Genomic DNA, 22,964 nt, shown 5'->3' with positions numbered 1-22,964 from the left:
CCAGGAGAGAGGGGTGCTTCTCACTATCCCACTAATTATGCTCATGGTAGAGTTTAGCTAGGTGTCTATAATGTCAGTGTGTGGACTTCTTTTCCAGACAGGGGCACAATATTCTGCTGCAGAGAATGCAAGGGCTAGTGAGATGACCTTAGGACTTCTGCAGCACAACCCCAGGTTATTTCACCTTGTAATGATATTGTTTCTCGTTTTAATTTAGTTGGACAGGTTGATGTGGCTTTTATAGGTTAGGCTTCTGTCCAGGCTCACTCTAAGATATTTTGGGTGAGCCTGGACAGGTTCACCCGAAAATATTTCTGATGATGATAGTTGATGAATTGCATCCTGAAAGAGGAGGAAATCTATATGGCAGTTCATTTTAAGCAAAATTTGGTGTGAAATAGAAGCCAGTTGGACAAAATATACAGTTGATTGCTGTAATAGGCCAACTGGCTTCTATTTCGCACCAAAAAAAAAAAAAAAGAAAGAAAGAAAGAAAAGAATACAAATAAATAAAATAAATATTATGGAGGGTATATAAGGAAAAAAGGTAACCAGCAAGATCACATGCAACAGAAGGGTGAAACAAGAAAGGTGACAACATGGTAAGGGGAAGGCAAAATCAGATTATGAGTAATTTAGCCAAGCAGGCCAAAGAAAATCCCAAAGAGTTATTTTATTATGTGGCAAGAAAAAGGAAGAATGATTATGGAAGGATAAACTTAACCAGTGCTGATGGTAGTTTGATAGGAGTATACAAAATGGTTCTGCCAGCCTTGGTTGACTGAGCAGTTAGCATATTTGTTCTCCAACCAACAGGCTGTAGGTTTAGATCTCACCATGTGCATGGATATTTGTGTTCATCTTTAGGTAAGAGATAAATTTCATCAGTTTGAGATTGTTGTCGTGCTTATTGGAGTGCTGAAATAGCTTGGAAATGTGTTATGTTTGGTCTCTGGACCAAGGTTTCTGGATTGTGCAAAAAAATAGAGTAATAAATTCCAAAAATATTTCTTATTAATTTAAAAAATATAAGAAAAATGTTTTAGCCACCCACAGTACAAATGTGCTATTGATTTACAACCTTTCATGGGTAGGAGTTACCGAAAAAAAAAAAAAAAAAAAAAAGAAAAAAAAAAGTTAATGAATGACCATTTTATAAGAGTCTGTCATCCAATAAGGACGTTGTTATAACAGGAATCGATATGGAAATGGAAGACAATAAGTTGGAACTACCTTGGACATTTCAGAACGTCAGTGCAAATACTGCTATGGTATTTATTGGTTGGGATATTATTATTATTACTCTAAGGGGTGCTTAAGGGTCAAAGCTGTATAACTGAGAGGAGGCCTCCACATAGCCTTTAAAGGAATGCGGAGAACCGACCAGGGCTTCTGACTTAATGTCCAATCCTCACCTTCTCGTGGTGCACCCTGTTGGGTATCTACTTTGATACTGAACGAACGCGGATGGGCTGGCAATTTGGGATTTAGCCGACCAAATTGTATTCTTATTGGTTAAACCAAAATAAAAAAATGATGGTACAACATGACAAAATTTCATGCCGGCTGGGGCGTCACCCGGTTAAACAAGGCCCCCGTTGTTTTCACCAGGGAACCAGGGCGAACAGCGAAAAGTCAGCTACTGGAACAAATCTGAAAACAAACGCCAACTCAACATCATCAGAGTTAAAGATCGGTACTATCAACGTAAGAAGCCTGAATGGCAAAGAAATGGAGCTAGCTGAGGAATTAGATAAGTACCAGATCGACATAATAGGGGTAACTGAAACAAAAAAGACCAAAACTGGTGAGATCTTTCTGAGCAATAAATACAAAATGTTATATTCAGGCAATGACAATCAAGGAAAAGAAGGAGTAGCCATAGTATTCAACACAAAATACGAGGCTAATCTTCTTGAATGGCAGTCAGTTTCAAGTAGAGTAATGTGGGCAAATATGAGAATGGGGAACTGGACAATGAGACTTATTTGTGCCTATGGTCCCACAGAAGGTTCTACTAAGGTAGAAGTGGAGGAATTTTTTGAGGCTTTAGAAAAAGCAACTGACACAATGAAAAAGGAAAAGTTGGTCCTTGTTGGGGATCTAAATAGCAGAGTAGGAAATGATTGTGAGACATACAAAAATATTTTGGGAAAATTAGGAGAAAAGAGCAAAGCTAATAATAATGGCAAATATCTGTTGGATTTCTGCTCAGGACATGGACTGGTTATTACTAACACCATGTTCGAACATAAAAATGTGCACAAATTCACATGGCGAGAAGAGGCTAGGAATAAGAAAAGTCTCATTGACTATGTTATTGTTGATAGTGATGTTTTCTCCCTGGTGCAGGACACCAGAGTGTACAGAGGATTTGAAATTGGAAGTGATCACTATTTAGTCTTGAGCAGGATAAAATTGAATTTCATATTGAAAAGAATAACATGCAAGAAAGTTTTAAAGCGAATAAAAGTTGAGCAGCTCTCAGATGTGAACTGTAGACTAAACTACAGAAAGATTATTGAAAAGAAAATGAAAGAGTTTGAGAACAGGAATCAAACCTTGGACACTCGGTGGCAAACTCTGAAGAAAACATTGATTGATTCTGCCAGAGAGGCATGTGGTGAGGTTGTGTGCAAGGATAAAAAAATCAGAACTCCCTGGTGGACACAGGAAGTTAAAGAGGCAGTGAAGGAAAAGAAGAAAGCATATCAAAAGTTCCTGGCAAATAAGTCGGCTTTTACTCTTACAGAATACAGAGACAAATGTAAGAAAGCTAAACAGTGTGTAAAAGTAGCTAAACAAAAGTCATGGGAGGACTTTGGCAAGAATATAGGAAATAAATATCAAGAAGGTGGCAAAATATTCTGGAGGTTGTTGAAGAAGCTTAGGAATGGAGGAAAGAGTGCTGTAAAAGGAGTTAGAGATGATAAAGGTGACATGAAAACAGGAGAAAAAGAAATCCTTGAAGTATGGAGTAATTACTTTGAAAAACTGCTAAATGAAACAAGCAGTGATGACAGCACAGTGATAAAAAACACTGACCAGGCATGCAATCAGGAATACATATCCATGCTTGAAGTAGAAAAAGCCATCAAAGGCTTGAAATGTGGAAAGGCAGCAGGAGTAGATGATATTCGACCAGAAATACTGAAGTATGATGGTATAAAAGTCTTACAGTGGCTGCACTGCATAGTTCAGAAAGCCTGGATAGAGGGACGAATTACCGATGATTGGAGTAGAGCTCTCATAGTACCCATATATAAAAAGGGAAATAAAACTGAATGTGAGAATTACAGATGTATTTCCTTTCTGAGTGTTCCTGGCAAGATCTATGCAAGTATACTTGAGAAACGGTTGAGAAGAATTGTTGAAGAAAAGCTTGGTGAAGAACAAGCTGGATTCAGGCCAAATAGAGGCTGTCAGGATCAGATCTTCACTTTACGACAAATAGTCGAGAAAGCATGGGAATATAACAAAGATCTGTATTTAATTTTTGTCGATTTAGAAAAGGCATATGACAAGGTGCCAAGAGAGAAGCTATTCAAAACGCTGTAGTTATATGGTGTCAATGGGGCATTATATCTTAGTCTTTATTTGAGTTGTGTGTCAGCAGTTAGAATTGAAAGAAGTACAGGAAGATGGTTTAATGTTAAATCTGGTGTGAGACAAGGATGTACATTATCCCCTCTGTTATTCATTATCTATATGGATCACATTATGAAGGAAAGTGGTATTAAACCTGATATCAAAATTGGAGATGTTAATGTCAGCTCTTTGCTTTATGCGGATGATGTTATACTTATAAATAAATCCACTACAAGTCTGCACGATTCTCTGACTGAATTGAATAGCTGTTGTAATAGATATGGTATGAAGGTCAGCAGTAAAAAGACAAAGACAATGAAAATAGGCAGAATCATTGAAAATGTCAATTGTGTTGTGAATGGAGAACCTGTGGAGCAAGTAAAACATTTCAGCTACTTAGGTACGATTTTTACTGAAGATGGTAAATTAAATATAGAAATAGACAACAGAATCAGCAAAGCTGGTATGGTGGGAAGTCAATTGAATAAATTCATATGGAATAAGAGAGAAATTAGTTGGAACACTAAATTAGCTGTATACAAGATAGTGTTCAAACCAGTTTTAACTTATGGATTTGAGAGCTGGGTCAGAAGTAAAACACTTGACCAAAGACTGGAGACCGCAGATATGAGAGTCCTGAGAAAGATTATAGGCGTGAACAGATGGCATCAACGGCGATATCATATTAAAAATGAGGATATTAGGAAAGAACTTGACATTGTCAGCATCCAGGAATGCGTTAGCAGAGCTAATCTCAGGTGTTATGGTCACTTAAATAGAATGGTAGAGGAAAGATTAGCAAAACAAGTGTTCTCTGCCAGGTTGGCAGGAAAACGACCCAGAGGAAGACTAAGATATAGGTGGATTGATACGGTACAAAGTACCTTAGACAATAGAAATATAAGATCTGATAATGTTGGAGTCTTGACAAGCAGCAGACTGATTTGGAGGAAATTGTAGATAGGAAGTTAGTAACGATGTAAATTTTTCATGTAGTACTGTCATATCCTGTACACCTCTTGAGGGTACATTGCAGGAATTTGATGATGATGATGATTACTCTAAGACCCCCATGGAGTTAAAGACTCATCTAGGAGGTCTACATCTCATCATACAGTGCCTTAAACACATTCAAATTCTCTGTAGATACCACACTTTCATTCTAGGCATTCCAATCATTCACAACTCTGCATGCACAAAACTTGCTTCTCACTACCCTGTTCACACCCCTCCTTATACAGCTTCTGGGGATGACCTCTAGTTCTCCCCTAATCTCCCACCATTTTATGTAAAACCTCTTCAACATTGATCCTATAACAACTCCTTTCCAACTTGTATGTCTCTATCATATCACCCCTCTTCCTCTTTATCCACTAGACTGTAAATCGCATCTTCTCAATCTTTCCTCATATTCAACATTCCAGAGATCAGTAATTACCTTAGTCTTATGTTAAGATACCAAGAAATTATATACTGGTTTTGATCTTTTTCCTCAAGGAAGCAAAACAATGTTTTGTGCGTGAAATATATTCACATCTAAGCTACTTGTATGTAGAGGCTAATGACTTCATATCACTTGCCTTAGTATGTATCCCATAATGCAAAGCACATTCCCTTTCAGACATGTATAATGCTATGCATAATGGGAAGGTCACTACCCAGACCAGTTTCAACCTTTATTTAGGTCTCATCAGTGGGTGCCAGACCTGGGAGAGATACCAAGATTGAAGAAATGCAGAAGTGATATATATCTCATATATAATTTCCAAAAGGTGCTCGACCTTATTAATAAAAATCTCTGGAAGAGAGAAAGATTGGTCCCACGGATAAGACATCAGTAAAGGTCAAAACTGGTCTGGGTAGTGGCCCCTCCCATAATGCATAGCATTATACACGTCCGAAAAGGGGGAGGGTGCTTTGTGTTATGGGATACATACTAAGGCAAGTGATATGAAGTCATTAGCCTCTATATACAAGTAGATTAGATGTAAATATATTTCACATGCAAAATTTTGCTTCCTTGGGAAAAAGATTAAAATCAAGTATATAATTTCTTGATATATTTAATGTATAATAAATCCAAGGTAAAAAAAAACTTTCTACATCTACAGTCAGTCACCTCTGGATCCTTTCCAACATCTCTTCATCCGTTTTGAAAACCAAGTGATGAAATCTGTGCACAGATTTCATCACTCCGATTAGGCCCATATGTGGCCTAATCGGAGCCTTATGCAATGGAACAAGAATCTCCTTACTTCTACAAGTGAGTGTTCTCCACGTCGTTTCCAAAATTCGTTGTATTATCATCACAATTTTGGGAATGTGTCCTCTAAATTTATGATCCTTGTCCACCATCGCCCCAAGATCTCTTATTTCCTTATCTTCCAACAATATATCTCCACCAAGCATAAATTTTATATCCTATCCTTGTTTACCAAATTTTAAAAGCCTTACATTTCACAAATTGAACTGCATTCCCCACTCCTGTGCCCACTCACTCAGTCTATTCAGGTCTTGTAAGGCCACATTTGTTCTACTCTTCATAGTTTGCCTCAACTTTGTCCCAACCATCATTTGCAAACTGCTGTATATCCCCATTCAAATCTTGCCTAATATCATTAACATACAGGTTAAACAGCAATGGCTTTATAACAGGCCCCTGAGGTGCATGACTAGTGTAATCAACCCCATCTGCTCTGTTTGACTATCAACTTATCATGCAGTAATCTATCAAAAGCCTTTGCAAAATCTATGTATGCTACTGTGTATCCATCTCTTTTGTCCAATGAAGCCATCACCTTATTGTAATAAGTAAGTAGACTACTAAAACATGACCTCCCTTTAGCAAATCCATGCTATCCATCAAAGATAATACCATTGTCGTCAACCTCATTCTGGATCCTGGTTCTTACTAGCCTCTCCAACACTTTAACCACAACAACTGACACACACATGCACGCGCGCACACACACACACACATGGTTTATACATGCCTATAATTTGATGATTGAGTTCTGTTACCTCCCTTATGAAGTGGCATCTGCCTTAGCACATTCTTTCAAAATGCAGGGTGATATATTATCAAGTCCCATAGCCTTATTAACATCAAGTTTGCTCATTTCCCCATGTACCTCTTACTTACTTACAGTGTCTCTCCTCATCATCAGCTACTCTCAAACTCTCCATGATGTTGCAGTCACAAGAATGAAAGACCTTTATGAACTACTCAATCTTAAACTATATCCTCTGCAGCAGTTGTTCTTATACCATTTTCTCCAATCAGTGTAATCTTTCCATAATCATTCTTTTTTTGCTGGCTCCATAGGATTCTTTTTGGCTTCATTAGCTAACTGCTGCTCATATTTCACTTTTGCTACCCTTACCAACCAAGTTACCCTCCTTGCATGTTTTTTTTTGTAATCCTCTCAGAATTGATTATTACTACTCCTTTTATGCTGCCTCCATAATTTCTTTTTCCTTTGTATCGCATGCTTGATCTTTTCATTCATCCATTTCACACGTACGTTATTTAACCCTCAGACTCATGGAATACATTTAAGCATTGCTTCTACTAAACTGCTCTTGAATATCACACAGAGGTCTCCTCACACTGCTGACAGCCACTGAGATAATCACTTTATAGTCACTCACCAGCTGGAGAGTAATTTGACACCTCATTTCTAATTACATCATCAGATGAGATGATCAAATCCAAGACCCTGAATCCTCATGTGCCCTCTGTTACATACTGCCTGAGGTGGTTGTCCCTTAAAAACCTGCTGACCTGGTTGGCCGAGTGGCTAGCATATCTGCCCTCCTGCTCTCCAGCCTCTTGGCTGGAGAGCAGATATGCTAACATGGATGTTTGTGATTGTACTACTAACCAATTAACATATGTATGCTGTGACCTGCATCCTGGCACAGTATGACCTTTGATGTCTTTGCACCATAAAATATCAAATCAAATCAAAAAACCCTCAAAAACTCATGAAACTAATTTTCTTTACTTCCATTGCTATCATCATCCCAGTCTATATTGCCATAATTAAATTTGCCCATAATGATCACTCTGCTTGGCTATTTGATTATACATTTCATGGTCACTGTCATCCACATTACCAGGTCTATAACAACATCCAACCAAGTATTTCATTCAATTCATCTCTATCCTACACCATACTGCCTGAAAACCACTGGCACTATCAATAGCACTTCATCTTCTTTTTTACCCTTTATATCTTCACCAAGCAGATTTGCCTTGTTTCTTACACTTCTAGCATTTGTATACAAATGCTAGAAGTGTGTAATATTGTTGAAAGTTTATTTTTCACTTGGTTAGACTATAATACATTTAGTTTAATCCTTTATCCAAGTGTGAGCAAACAAAGTTTGTGCCTGAAAATATCTTCAGGACTAGGGTAAGGTAGTACAACACTGGGCAACTCGTAGCAAAGGTGGACCAAGCTAACATCGCTCCTATCTCAGTATCTCCCATAATGCAAAACACATCTCCTTGTTGATATGTATAATGTTATGCATTAAGGGAAGGGCCACTATCCAAACTAGTTTCGACCTTTATTGAGGTCTCTACAGTGGGAGCCAGGCCCAGAAGTGGAGATACCAGGCAGAAGCAATAGCGAGGTCATCTTTACCTATAGGAGTTGCCAAAAGGTGTGCCATCTTTTTATTAAATTACTCTGGATTTAGAGAAAGATGTTGAAAGTTTATTTTTCACTTGGTTAGACTATAATAAATTTAGTTTAATCCTTTATCCAAGTATGAGCAAACAAAGTTTGCGCCTGAAAATATCTTCAGGACTTTACTACCTTACCCCAGTCCTGAAGATATTTTCAGGCGCAAACTTTGTTTTCTCACACTTGGATAAAGGATTAAACTAAATTTATTATTGTATAATATTGTATTATATAATAATATGTTAATATAATATTATTATCAAAATATTAACATAATAGCTCATTCCTGGATCTACAGCAAGTTTCATTGATACTACTTATTAGATGTGACTTCTCCATACTTAATTCAAGCCATTTCTTTTTCTTCTTATTCATCTTAGAACCTTCTTCAATTCCAACTGTTTTCCCTTGCAGGTTATCCCCTTCCTATTGTTTATACATGCATTCACATCCTCTTGGAGCATTATCCTTTCTCACGCTGTGTTCCCCTGTCCATTCTGAGCCTCTCCATTTCCCTGCTTGCCTTGCACACTTGTTCTATTATTCTCTATACTCATGCTACTATTATATTATTACATCTATTATTCTCTATACTTATCTTTATTGATAACCACCACTTTAGTCTCTCCTTTCTTACTCTTCCGCTCTATTATATTATAATATTATATTATCCCATTCTATTATATTAGCTCTCATATTACAAGCGTGTGCAAAAGAATTTGCATTGCCTGTAACTAGGCTGCTTAACTTAAGTCTCAGCTCTGGTTAAGTCCTAAGGGAGTGGAAGGAGAACAAAATAGTTCCATTGCATGAAGACGACTCCTTAACTGCAGTAGAAAATTATGAACTAATTTGCTCTTGGAAATCTTGGAAATGGTGGTAAATGTATTAAAAAGGTTAGTGCCAGAGAAAGAGTTTAAGAATGGGTAGATAAGAATGTGATATTCTATTGGGGGGGGCAGTCTGACTTTGTGAAGGGTAAGTCAATAGAGTAATTACTCAGATAAATGGTGGATTAGCTATATGATGATATTGCTGGATTTTACAAAGGTGTTATATAGGATATCACATGGAACTCTCCTAGGCAAATTGGAATGAATGGGGATGTATAGAAAACTAGGGATATGGATATGAGGGTGACTGATGGACAGATATCAAAGAGTAATATATGGAGGAGCAGACTTCAGGAGAAAGGAGGTGACTAATGGTGTGCCACAGGGCTCTGTGCTTAGACTGCTGTTTAATTTGTCATAAATGATATAGGAAATGATATGAAGGAAATTTTTCAGTTATTTGTTGTTGTTGTTGATGATGATGATGCAAAATTGGGTTGCTTAATAGTTAATAAAGGCTATGTAGAGACTTTGCAGCTTGATTTAAATAAGCTGCAGTAAAAGTTAATAGATGCCAGTTTAATGCAGAAAAGTGTGAAGTATGCATTTTGGGATTAAATGATTACCACCTCTGTATCACAGTGATGGAATTCTACTCCAGGAAATTGATGAAGCTAGATGTTCAGGAGTGATGGTAGATAGGGAATTGAAGTTCTGAAGACATGTTGCTGAAATGGCCAAGGTAGCTCATAGAATTACTAGCAGAGATAAGAAAGTTATCATTCCTCTTTATAAGGCCTTGATACAGCCAGATCTGGATTACTGTGTTCATGGGCAGCTGGGTTTCTTGAGGATATGGAAGTGGTGGAAGAGGATCCATTGTTGAGTGACCAAGATAGTGAGTGGTCTGTGTGATTCTCCATGTGATATGTTATGGCAGACTTGGGGTTTGTGGGTTGAAAAAGTTGATTTACAGGCAAAAAAGAGGGGGATGTGATAGACATATTTAAGTTACTAAAATGGTTTTATTGGATTGATGCAGAGAAAATATTTCAGCACTTGGCTTGAACAAAGGATTATCCCTCGAATTTGAATAAGTGTGTGTGTGTGTGTGTGAGACTAAGTTTTTTGTTTAGCGAGTTGGTTGCCAGAGTCTGTTATGTGTGCTTTATCTGTAAATGAGTTTTCAAGGAGATATATGATAGATATTGTGTGGATAATTTTGATCTCCTGCAGTGAATCTTTAGATGCTATGGATGTATTTGTGCATTAATAATAATATACATTTGCTATATAGTTATATGTTCTTCAAATCAGTAAATGTTTTATTTCAACAAATGATCTATCCAGTTAAATATTTGAAAGAATTTTTATTTTATTTATTTATTATTTAAAAAAAAATTTTTTTTTTAAAGATATGGATAGTTCCTAGCCTTGTTGGAATGATGAGCATGCTACGACAGTGTTCCAGTAGATTCCAGTACTTGATTGCTCTCATATATTGTGCTTCCCTTGTAGTGCTCTTTCTTGTTTCTACTATGTTTCATTTGATTTTTTACATGGGTCGTTATAGGTGAGTGTTTCTCAATTTAATTCTGAAAATGAATAAATTCTTTAGACAATGATGATTTGGGTATTTTCTTAACTTTTTTAGCTATTTTATTATTGACTGCTTTAATCGCATAATAAAAATTTAATGATAAACTATTAGCATATTCCATACAAATTGTCTTACTTTTAATAATGGCTTCTTTTTAATAATTTGTTAGTTTTGAATTTTAAATTGCTGAACTCCCACTCTTAATGTTTATCATGTACATAAGTAAATTTAATGTAATTTATTCACTAGGATTTGTTTAAAACATGAAGAATACTAGATTCCAAACTTTATTTACATTCTTATCGTGGGTGTTCTAGCTGTTATATAATCTCTAAAATCTAGAATATCAATCTCCACCCCACGTCTTCATAATACAATAGTTCCATGCACTGTTGTGTTACACTGAGACAAGGATTTCTGCTTATTTATTTCTTGAATAACCTGGGATTTGTGGTCTTTGGGGAAAATGATATGGAGAAGGCTGTTTCAAACTTAGGAAAAAGTTTTGTTCACTGAGAGTTCAGAAGTGTGAAGTCAAGGAAGTTTGAGATTTTAGAGGAGGATGCATATTATTATTAACATCTATCTTCCATGGAGTCAAAGGACTCATTGTGGAAGGTCCATTACCCTCTCATGCAAAAAGACCATCAAACTGTATATTAAATTCATGCAGTGTCTTCACTCACACAATTTCAGGCAATGCAGTGTGCATTCTATTCATCATTCACTCTCCATGCAAAGAACCTTTTTCTCACCCCTCTGCTCATACCCTCCTAATACAGCTTACAGGGATGGCTTCTAGTTCTACCCTTGCCTCCCTACGAAAAAATCTCTTCCACGTTAATCTGGTAAAAAAAACCCTCATCAACTTGAATGTCTTAATCATATCCCCTCTTCTGTTCAGAAGGCTCTGCATGCTGCATTCCCTCAATCTTCTATATACTGACCATCATAGTCCTTGCTAACTTCTCTTGCACCCTAACTACTCAGAGCCTCCATAACTCAGTTGGTATAGATGAAGCCCTTTGGTCAGAAAGACCTGGGTTCGATTCCCGTTTATGACATGAGGAACCTTTATCTGGTCTCTTTCAACTAAAGGTGAGTTAGCTGGTCTTATATGGAGGTAGAGGGTTTTTTCTCCCAGAAACTCGGGTTTTTCGTCCCTTAGAACAGGCAAACCACCCCATGAACACACACAGATCTACAGTCAGAAATACTTAGAAATCCCTCATTGGAGGGCACAACCTCAACTGGTCCTAAGGGGATGGATGGGAAAAATTGAGGGAACTCCACGTGAACAACACACAAACCTTAACCACTCCAGACACACACAGATTGATCTATAATTCATGACCTCGTCAAACCCCTCTCCCCTTTGTGAAGTGGAAGAACAATTTTTCCCACCTTCATTCCTTTGGGTCTTGCTCTGTTGCAAGACTCATGTTAAATATATGTGCCAAAGGTGCCATTAATTAACTCTAGCATTCCTTCAAGACATGCAGCGATACAAGTCCCTGCTGCTTTAATAACATTAAGTTTACTTACTTCCTCATATACCTCATGCTCATTCACCATTAGTCTCTCCTTTACCATATCCTCTACACTCTAGCTTCACATGTTTTTGCCTTCACAAGGACTTGAAGCCAAAATGAACAGGAGGACAGGAATGTGAGATGCAGTTCATTTGAGGTTATCTATTCAGATAACTTCAAATGATAACCCCAACAGAATGAAATATGTAGTTGGCTGCTGCTGCTGTGGGATGGGAATGGCAAAGAAGGTTGTGGACACCATGCATCGACAAATTAACACGAGTGCAGAGTGAGTAATTATTATATAGTCTTCAGCTATAGAGACATAGCTTGGAAGAAGAATGTGTCACAGGAAGAGAAGGAAATGAAATTTGTACACGTGCTAAGAGATAATTATTTGAAACAGCATGTTGATTAGAGATTCAAGAGTACTGAATCTAGTGTATCAGTGATAAGTTAATTAGGTATATTGCATCCAAGTGGAAAGTGATCATTCAGTCTTGACCCTGGAGATTATCTGACTTTTTTTTTTTTAAGGACTATATGTGATAAGCTGAGAAGCCAGCTTAGAATAATGCCATGGCATTAATGTAATGTATGGGAGATGGTCAAGAGATATTTGAAGAAAGCAATATCAGCATGTATACCAAGAGTGAGGTTTGAGTTAAATGGATGAGTATCAACATTAAATAGAAATTGCAGAAGCTATATAGAGAACTGTGATCAGCAAGCTTGTGAGCAGTACAAAGCACAGGAGAGAAGGATAGTGACCAGTATGGTAAGGAAGGCAAAAGTAGAATATGAGAGGAAGTTAGCCAAGCAGATCAAAGAAAAATCTCAAAGAGTTCTTTTACTCTTTACTGACTAAAAAGAATCTACTTTTCCTTCTTTATTCCATCCATCTCTGTCTTCTCTCATGAAGTATCTCCAAACAACTATAACTTGCAACCCCTCGAGAAAAATCTCAGAAAAATTCGTTTTCAACCTGTACTTGTAATCAACACATGACATTGATATACTTATAGGTTCTTTGACTTGTCATTTATGGGATTGGTATTAACAAAAAAAAAAAAAAAGAGTTAAATGGATGAATACTGAAACATTAAGTAGAAGTTGCAGAAAAACAAACAATTGCAGAGGCTGGCTGTATAAAGAGAAATATGATCAGCAAGCTCATGAGCAATAAAAAAAAAAGTTTAGCCCCAGTTGGTTTGCTATATTTCTTACAGGCAGTGTGGAGTCTCCTTCTAGCTATCTGGCTGTGATCCTTAAGTGACTGAAAAAAAAATTATTTAATTGTGAAATAAATATTGAGTATTTCACGATTACAAGAACTGTAGTACTTAATTTAAAAAATTAATATTATTATTACTGCTGCATGGGAATCTCCATGGATCTGAAGACATTGGAAGTTTCAGACTTTCTGCACAATACCTATCATATCATGACAGGAAGGAAATAGGATTTATATTAAGATAATTACTCAAGTCAGCATCTGATGGAGGAGACTAGAGGTATGAGAGTATTGGATGATCATAGGATCAAAACAGCTATCCATAACCAAGATGAACACATTGATTGGTGAAAGTGACCATATGGTCTTGACTTGGGAGATTGTAAAACATGGGGAATATTCTGTCAAAAAGGGCTATATGTGGAACTACAGGGCAAGTGATTATGACAAGCCTAGGAAGAAGCTTAAATCTGTGCCATGCATAAAACACTGCAAGGTAAGGATGTTAGTAGTACATGGGGATAGCTAAGGATCATTTAGAGGAAGCAGTATTAAATTGTATACATAGGGTAAGGAGGATTAATCAGAATTATATGGATGAGCATTAAGCACGAGTTGCAGAAGTAGAAAATGCTGTGGAGGGTATATAAAGAGAAAAGTGACCAGCAAACTCATGAACAGTACAAGGTTCAGGCAAGGAAGGTGACCGGCATGGCAAGGAAGGCAAAATCAGATTATGAGAAGAATCCAGCAAAGCAGGCCAAAGGAAATCCCAAGGAGTTCTTTCATTACATGGTAAGTAAGAGGAAGAATGCTATGAAGATTAACCTTAATGAGTGATGATAGTCACAAGGTGACAGAAGCAGATGAAATAGTTGAGTTACTGAGTGACCACTTTGTGAGTATATCATCAGAGTGAGGTTATTGCTTTTATGCAGGAAGAACAGTAGTGGAGGTTTTTAGGATATTGCAGAGCAGGGCGGTTCGTGCATAGGCACTGCAGAACTGCAGCACCCCCAATTTTTCTCGATATATAAATATATTAATTAATTTATTTATATTTGCTTGTAATATTTAATTTTGTCATCAACAATCCTATACAATTCTCTTATTTTGTATAAAAAATAATAAAAATCCATCTTGTTGCACTTAGGAGGGCAAAGGATGCTAGCAGCACTGTTTTTACCACAGTGTCATATTGCTATGCATGCAAGCATATGCATGTCATAGTGAGATGCGCGCTATTAGCATAATGCGGCACTGTCCGTTATGCAGTTCCACTGTTATTTATATGCAGTTTGCAGCAGTAGTAGAGTGCTCTTAGTGCTTATCGTGTTTACTCCGTCTCTTTAAATATTTGAACATTACAATTACCTTTAATTACAATTAAAGGAATGGATTTTATTTTTAAGTAATTTTGAATTATATTAAAGTGTATAATTTTATCGATAATAAACAATATTTTTTCATGTTTAATTTTTTAAAAATTTTTACCATAATTTTGATATTTTATCCAAACACATATACACTGTGTTTGGATAAAACACAGTGTTTATGTATATTTCAAAAGTTGCAGCATCCCCACGATTTCAAGCCATGAGCTGCCACTGTTGCAGAGTCTCAAAGTGAATACAGCTGTAGGTTTAGATAGGATATCATCTTGGGTTTTGTGCAAGAGAACTGGCAATGCCTCTGACTAGGCTCTTTAATTAAAGTCTCAGCTCTGGTAGCATTTTCCAAGGGAGTGGAAAGAGGGCAAAATAATTCCTTGCATCAGGAAAGTTCTAAGACTGCAGTAGCAAATTATAGACCAATCAGTATCTCAGGCATGGTGATAAATGTACTTGAAAAATTGCTCAAAAACAGAATTCAAGAATGGGTGGATAAAAATATAATACTGTATGAGTGGCAACATGACTTTCTGAAGGATCAGTCATGCCTTAGAAATTTACTGACATTTTATAATAGAGTAACAGCTAAGTTGGATAAAGGAGATGTTTGCATGATGATTCTGCTGGATTTTGCAAAGGGATTTGACAGAATGCCACATGGAACTCTGTTATGCAAGTTAGAACAAATGGGTACAGATATGACACTGGTTTAAGTGGATAAGAGGATGGCTGCTGGATAGATATCAAAAAGTGGTGTATGGAGGGACAGAATCGAGGCAAAAAAACAGGTGACTAGTGGTGTGCCGCAATATTTGGTGCTGGGACTATTGCTGTTTAATTTGTACATGAATGATATAGGAAATAACCTGTAAGGAAATATTCAGTTGTTTGCTGATGATGTGAAATTAGGTAGAGTAATAGTTAATCAAGGTGATGCAGACGGCTTGCAAGATGATTTAAATAGGCTTTCAGTATTGGTAAAAGATAGTGAGAATCAGTTTAATGTGGAAAAATGTAAAGCTATGCATTTTGGGAAAAATAGATTACAAACCGTGTAACACATTGATGGCACTGTACTCCAGGAAATAGATAAAACTAGAGATTTAGGGATGTGGTAGACAGAAAGTTAAAGGTTAGAGGACATATTGCTAAGGTTGCTAATGTAGCCCTTAAGATTACTTGGCTATTGAAGAACACATTAACATATAGAGATAAGGAAGTTGTTATTATAAGGTTGAAAACTAATTCCAATTGCGCTACGGTGGTTACAAAGCCTTATAAAGGCTTTGTAACCACCGTAGCGCAATTGGAAGAATGGCGGAATATTATGCCCTTCGATTGGGAAAAGACCTGGGTTCGATTCTCATTGTGACGAGGGGAATCCTTATATGGGCTTTTTCAGTTGAAGGTGAGTTAGCTGATCTCATACGGTGGCAGCAGGGTTTTTTCTCCCGGAAACTTGGATTTTTCATCCTGCATACAGACAAATTGGCCTCAGAACACACACAATTTACAGACAAAAAAACTGTTGTTGGTGATGATGGGCAGTAGATGGTGTTGATGGTAGTATTGTCGTAGAAGGAGAATTAAGTGGTAGTGGAGAGGATGAGATGTATTTAGCAAAGTAGAGTAGTGTGCCCTCCCATGATGAGTCCTTGAACTCCTTGGAGGTGTCACATAATAGTAATAATAATAATAATACACCAACATCTGGATTACTGTGCTCAACTGTTGTCCCCCGAGTTTCTTGGGATGAGGAAGTTCCCGATTTGGATAGATTGAGAGTGTGTGATTGCAGAAGTTGATTGATAGGAGAGAAAGAGGGGATATGATAGAAACATTTAAGTTGCTGAAAGGGTTTGATAGACTTAATGCAGGGGAAATGTTTTAACACTTGGCAAGAGGGCCAGAACAAGGCCTCATCCTTGGAAGTTGAATAAAGGTGTGGTTAGTAGGGGTGTGTGAAGACTAGATTTTTTGCTTGATGAGAGTTTATTTTTCACTTGGTTAGACTATAATAAGTTTAGTTTAATCCTTTATCCAAGTGTGAGCAAACAAAGTTTGCACCTGAAAGTATCTTCAGGACTGAGTTAAGGTGGTGCAACACCAAGGCGACTCGTTGCAAAGGTGGAGAAAGATCTCATCACTCCTATCTCAGTTTCTCCCATAATGCAAAGCACATCTCCTTGCGGATATGTGTAATGCTATGCATTAAGGCAAGGGTCACTACCCATACCGGTTTCAACCTTTATTGAAGTCGCGTCAGTGGGAGCCAGGCCCAGTAGTGGAGACACCAAGGCAGAAGCAATGAGAGGTCTCACACTTGGATAAAAGATAAAGGATTACCTTCTAATAAGTTATGCTTTTATAATATTCCCTGTTTTTCACCTACTAACTAGTCTTGTCCAAAGACCTTCAATCTATCATCATAAGGAGCATTCCACACACCAGCCATAATCAATTTTATTTGGAGAATTTGAATGAGCAGAATGAGTTACAAGTGTCTATTTTGAGTGCTCTGTTTGTGAATGCGTTCAAGGAAAGATATTATTATTATATGACACCTCCAGGGAGTCTGAAGACTCCTTGAGGGAGATTCAAACTATCTACACAATCTATCATACCTCTCCTTGAGCCCATTAACAGACAAAGCATTCACAACTGACTCTGGCAACTCATTCTACTCATTCACAACACTTCAAGCAAAAAATAATAAATTTAGTTTAATCCTTTATCCAAGTGTGTGCAAACAAAGTTTGCACCTGAAAGTATCTTCAGGACTGGGATAAAGTGGTACAACACTGGGCAACTCCTTGCAAAGGTGGAGCAAGATACCAACACTCCTATCTCAGTATCTCCCATAATGCAAAACACATCTCCTTGCAGATATGTATAATGTTATGCATTAAGGAATGGGCCACTACCCAGACTAGTTTCGTTACATGGCAGGATGGGAACAAGGGTGTGTGTGTGGGGGGGAGACATCCCCAGAAATTTCTTGAGAGTGGTTATCAAGGGTGTTAGGACTAGGTCCTTTTTTGCTTCTTAAGTGGTGGAATCTGTTCCAGAGTTGGTTGTGAGTGCTTTATCTGCGAATGAGTTCGAGAGAAGGTATGATAAGTGTTGTGTGAAAATAGTTAGCGTAGGCCTCTTCCTTGGACTCCATGGAGGTGCCTGAGAAAATAATTATACTCGAGTATAATATTACATCATTCCACATTATGTTTTATGATGATGTTCATCTTTAAACATTAAAAGTTATTGAATTTAAATCAGAATTTCATATGAGAATGGATATATGATCAAAGTGATATTATTATGTATCATTGTTGGCTCAGCAATTTTTGTCTAGGCCCTAGTCTTCTTAAGAAGCATCTGCTAATTTTCCATTTTCATTGTAAAATTCCTCTAGTTTTTTTACTGAATGGTCTTAATATCTTGGATCACTCCACCTTCTGATCTCAGTTTAAGTCTTCCAGTTTTTTCTTTTTCTTTCTGGTCTGGTATTGAACACCATCTTAACTGCTGTTATTACCCATGTCCAACTCAGTCTAATCTTCCAGTATGGTTGGCTGAGTGGTAAGCATTCTCTACTCTCCAGCCAAAAGGCTGCGTGTGGCTTGTTGTAGTTGGTGGAGATGGAGAATTGTAGAGTAGGTGCCCTCCCCCGATGAGTCTTTGGACTCCTTGGAGGTGTCATGTAATCATAATAATAATAATCTGTTGATCTTAATGTACCTGGTAATATCTGCTCATTAAATAATTGATGTAGTTCATGGTTATTTTTTCACGCATCAATTATTCTGTATTGTGCCAGAAATGCTTCTGAGAACCTTTCTTTCAAATAAATCCAAGTCTGTGGAAACATTTGTTTGCAGAAGGATTTGTATATAATAAAACTCATGTCATTTGTGCAGCTTCTAGGTATAATGTGAAACTGTTCCAATTTTAAACTTATGGGAACAAGTTTCTTTTGAGGACTATTAGTGCAAACTTCTTTCTTACTGTATTACTGTATACATTTCAGTTTTTCTTAATTAATTTGCAAATGCATGTTTGTTGCTGCCTTTTCCAGGCTGATATAAAGGATTTTTTTCCCTTATCACTTCTCTATCATTATCACCTTATGTCAGAATTTGCAGCGCATAAGTGCTTAGGTATTGTAATATCTAAGCACTTATGCACTGTTGCAAAACTCATAGAAAGAAGAGGAAAGATACTGTATGCCCACAGTTCATAGAACCGGGGCTGGCAGATTGCCAAGAATAGCCAATTCATGCTGAAGGGGAGAAAGAAATAAAGGATGTACGAATTGGTCACCAACATGCAAATCACGTTTTATACATAAAATTTTCCAACTGTTATACAAGCAAAATAGTTACCACTTTAAAAACTACAATGTTCATAAAAGAAAAGTTAATTTTCTGACGTAATAATAAGCAACTCTTCCCTCAAGATTGATTGATTATTCTATTATCGGAATGGGGTCATCTTCTTCTGACATTGCGAGAACCTTCAACACTTCAACAGAAGTGTTGAAGGTTCTCGCAACTGTGGGTGTACAGTATCATAATGTTTTTATTTTATTTTCTGAAAGACTGTTAATCTTTATGAGGTATTCTAAACTTTTCATCATAAATAAATATTTTTTATAGGTTCCTGAAAGAAATTTTACATCGTTGTGACAGAGCAAGTATCTACATATTTATTGCTGCCTCCTATACACCATGGTAAGTATGTTGTGAATATCATGAATTTTTTTATTTTTCCATTCACTTAATTGCACTTTATGTCATTATTTGAATCTGAATTACAGAATACAAGTAAAATGAAACTTTTATATTGAAAGTTTATTTTTCACTTGGTTAGACTATAATAAATTTAGTTTACTCCTTTATCCAAGTATGAGCAAACAAAGTTTGCACCTGAAAATATCTTCAGGACTTAGGTAAGGCAGTACAACACCGGGCAACTAGTAGCAAAGGTGGACCAAGCTAACATCACTCCTATCTCAGTATCTCTCATAATGCAAAACACATCTCCTTGCGGATATGTATAATAATATGCATTAAGGGAAGGGCCTCTACCGAGACCAGTTTCGACCTTTATCGAGGTGTATTTAAGTAAAGACCTCTTTAAAAATTAGATGATCCTGAAAGATTGCCCAACTCAGCTTTGTTCCACTCAGTGACAGGCTCACCCTGTCACCAAGAAGAACATCTCAGCGTTGGCTCTACCCAGTGGCAGGCTCACCCCACCACAAGACAGAGCCATAATCTCAGCGATGGCTCTACTGAGAGATAGGCAAAGTGGGAGCCACGTCCAGAAGTGAAGATACCAAGGCAGAAGCGATGGAGAGGTTATCTTTACCTATAGGAGTTGCCAAAAGGTGTTCCACCTTATTATTAAATTACTCTGGATTTGGAGAAAGATGTTGAAAGTTTGGTTTTCACTTGGTTAGACCATAATAAATTTAGTTTAATCCTTTAACCAAGTGTGAGCGAACAAAGCTTGCGCCTGAAAATATCTTCAGGACTGAGGTAAGGTAGTACAACACCGGGCAACTCGTAGCAAAGGTGGACCAAGCTAACATCACTCCTATCTCAGTATCTCCAATAATGCAAAACACATCTCCTTGCGGATATGTATAATGTTATGCATTAAGGGAAGAGCCACTACCCAGACCGGTTTCGACCTTTATTGTGGTCCCGTCAGTGGGAGCCAGGCCCAGAAGTGAATATGTATAATTTTATGCATTAAGGGAAGAGCCACTACCCAGACCGGTTTTGACCTTTATTGAAGTCTCGTCAGTGGGAGCCAGGCCCAGAAGTGAAGATACCAAGGCAGAAGCAATGGAGAGGTAATCTTTACCTATAGGAGTTTCCGAAAGGTGGTAAATTACTCTGGATTTGGAGAAAGATATTGAAAGTTTATTTTTACTACCTTACCTCAGTTCTGAAGATATTTTCAGGCGCAAACTTTGTTTGCTCACACTTGGATAAAGGATAAAACTAAATTTATTATAGTCTAAGTGAAAAATAAACTTTCAACATCTTTCTTCAAATCCAGAGTAATTTAAGGTGGCACACGTTAAATTACTTAAATAGGAGTGATGTTAATAAGGTGGCACACCTTTTGGCAACTCCTATAGGTAAAGATGACCTCTCCATTGCTTCTATCTTGGTATCTTCACTTCTGGGCCTGGCTTCTACTGATGAGACCTCAATAAAGGTCGAAACCAGTCTGGGTAGTGGCCTTCCCTTAATGCATAACATTATACATATCCGCAAAGAGATGTGTTTTGCATTATGGGAGATACTGAGATAGGAGTGATGTTAGCTTAGTCCATCTTTGCTACGAGTTACCAGGTGTTGTACTACCTTACCTCAGTCCTGAAGATATTTTCAGCCCCAAAAACTTTGTTTGCTCATACTTGGATGAAGGATTAAACTATATTTATTATGAAACTTTTATATGTATACTGTTACTAAAAACCCTTGAAATGACTCTCAAAGATAACAAAATTATATGAAATTTACATAGTAGGAGTAGTAATGAAAATTATGAAACACACTATCAGTGTATATTTCATAACTTTGAGACAGTAATATGCTTTTCTAATTTTGTACAACATAAGTAATATCTTTTATCTTGCACTATTAAAATATGTAAACTTTTAGTTTTCCTTTTTGTCAACATCATCACATATCCTCTGTGGAGGGTTATAATTCATTCAAGGAAGTTACATGTCAACTGCTATGCTTATCATATAATCTCTTAAATTCTTTTTTTCAATGCATCTGGAAATATATATTTCCACGAATCATTTGCATCCTAATTTTTCATACTATTCCAACTTTTTCACTTTTAAAAATTATTATTCCTAATGTTTTTGTTATAATGTTTATGAACTTTTAGTTGTAGTAAAAAAAAATCATATAATTGTCAATTTCAGTAAAATTAATGGTTTAAAGAATGAAAAGAAAATGTTTATTTTAGGACTTATCGACATATCAAATGATTCTATACTATATTTTATTGTTCTCAGAAGTGATTTTTGAACTTTCACTGATTAACTTGTAAAATATATTCATTACATTAAAAGAAACATTGATTTTTTTAAAGGTATATATACTAATAAATTCTTAATCTAAATTAGCATTCGAAGAATTTTGTGATATACCGCAACGCAAAATCTTTGTAATAATAATATCAGTACCATATGTAATGAAGTAATTCTTCTGTTTGCTCATTACTGCCTATCAATGCTCATCATCCTGTGGTATAACTGAATTTACCATGTATACAAGAAAATTATTTCAGTGCATGTAATATTATGTATTCATGAGTCTAAAAAAAAATTTCACTTTTTTTTTTTTTTTTGCTTTGATATTAATTATCAGACTACAAGAGCATTTAAGTATCAGACTAAAAATAGAACACAGTTGTACTATCTTATCCTATTCCCTCAGCCATACAGCTGGTGGGGGTTGCTATATGCTACCATACTAGGGAGATGATTATGAGCAAGGTGGTTTCCTGTTGCCTTTCTTGCCATAGTACTATATTTTGTGACTCTAGCCATGTATGTTCACTGGACTGGTTTGCCTGTTTTGAGGGATGAAAAACCCGAGTTACTGGGGGAGGGAATCCTCCACCTCTCTATGAGACTGGTTAACTCGCCTTTAGTCGAAAGAGACCAGATAAAGGTTCCTCATGTCACTGATGGGAATCAAACCCAGGTCTTTCCAACCAAAGGGCTTTGTCTATGGAACATTTATGCAACATTGAGATCTTTTTGTTTTTGTTGTTATTTTAAATACACTAGTATCCAAAAGCTAAGAAAGAACTGCATTTTACCTGTATATGAAAACATTTTCATTACTATAGCTAAATGTGGACATAAATTTATTCCCAGCATACTAATAAATTATATTACACAAAAAATATGTTATAAATTTTGTACAAATTAAATTGTGATACATTTTTGACAAAAGTTACAAATTTCATAAGAACATAGTCAAGGAATTAATGCAGTGTTTATAGAAAACTATGCGGAGAGACATTTCAGTATGGAATATATCTTCCCCAA

At 36.7% G+C, this 22,964-nt stretch overlaps 1 protein-coding gene across 1 annotated transcript in view; it reads left to right on the top strand.

The window, feature by feature from the left end:
- LOC150094861 (monocyte to macrophage differentiation factor 2-like) overlaps nt 1-22,964 on the top strand; it is a 109,679-nt gene that overhangs the window by 30,473 nt on the left and 56,242 nt on the right. Inside the window, exons 3-4 of the mRNA XM_090411684.1 lie at nt 10,531-10,688; nt 19,528-19,602. Coding sequence (XP_090267810.1) covers nt 10,531-10,688; nt 19,528-19,602 — 233 coding nt within the window. The remainder of the gene's footprint in view (nt 1-10,530; nt 10,689-19,527; nt 19,603-22,964) is intronic.

The sequence above is a fragment of the Typopeltis vanoorti genome, chromosome 21, assembly GCF_054136105.1.
Source record: "Typopeltis vanoorti isolate ZY-2024b chromosome 21, IOZ_Tvanoo_1.0, whole genome shotgun sequence".
NCBI lineage: Eukaryota > Metazoa > Arthropoda > Arachnida > Uropygi > Thelyphonidae > Typopeltis > Typopeltis vanoorti.
The sequence above is the reverse complement of the archived record's forward strand: the minus strand, read 5'-3'. Positions and strand labels throughout refer to the sequence as shown.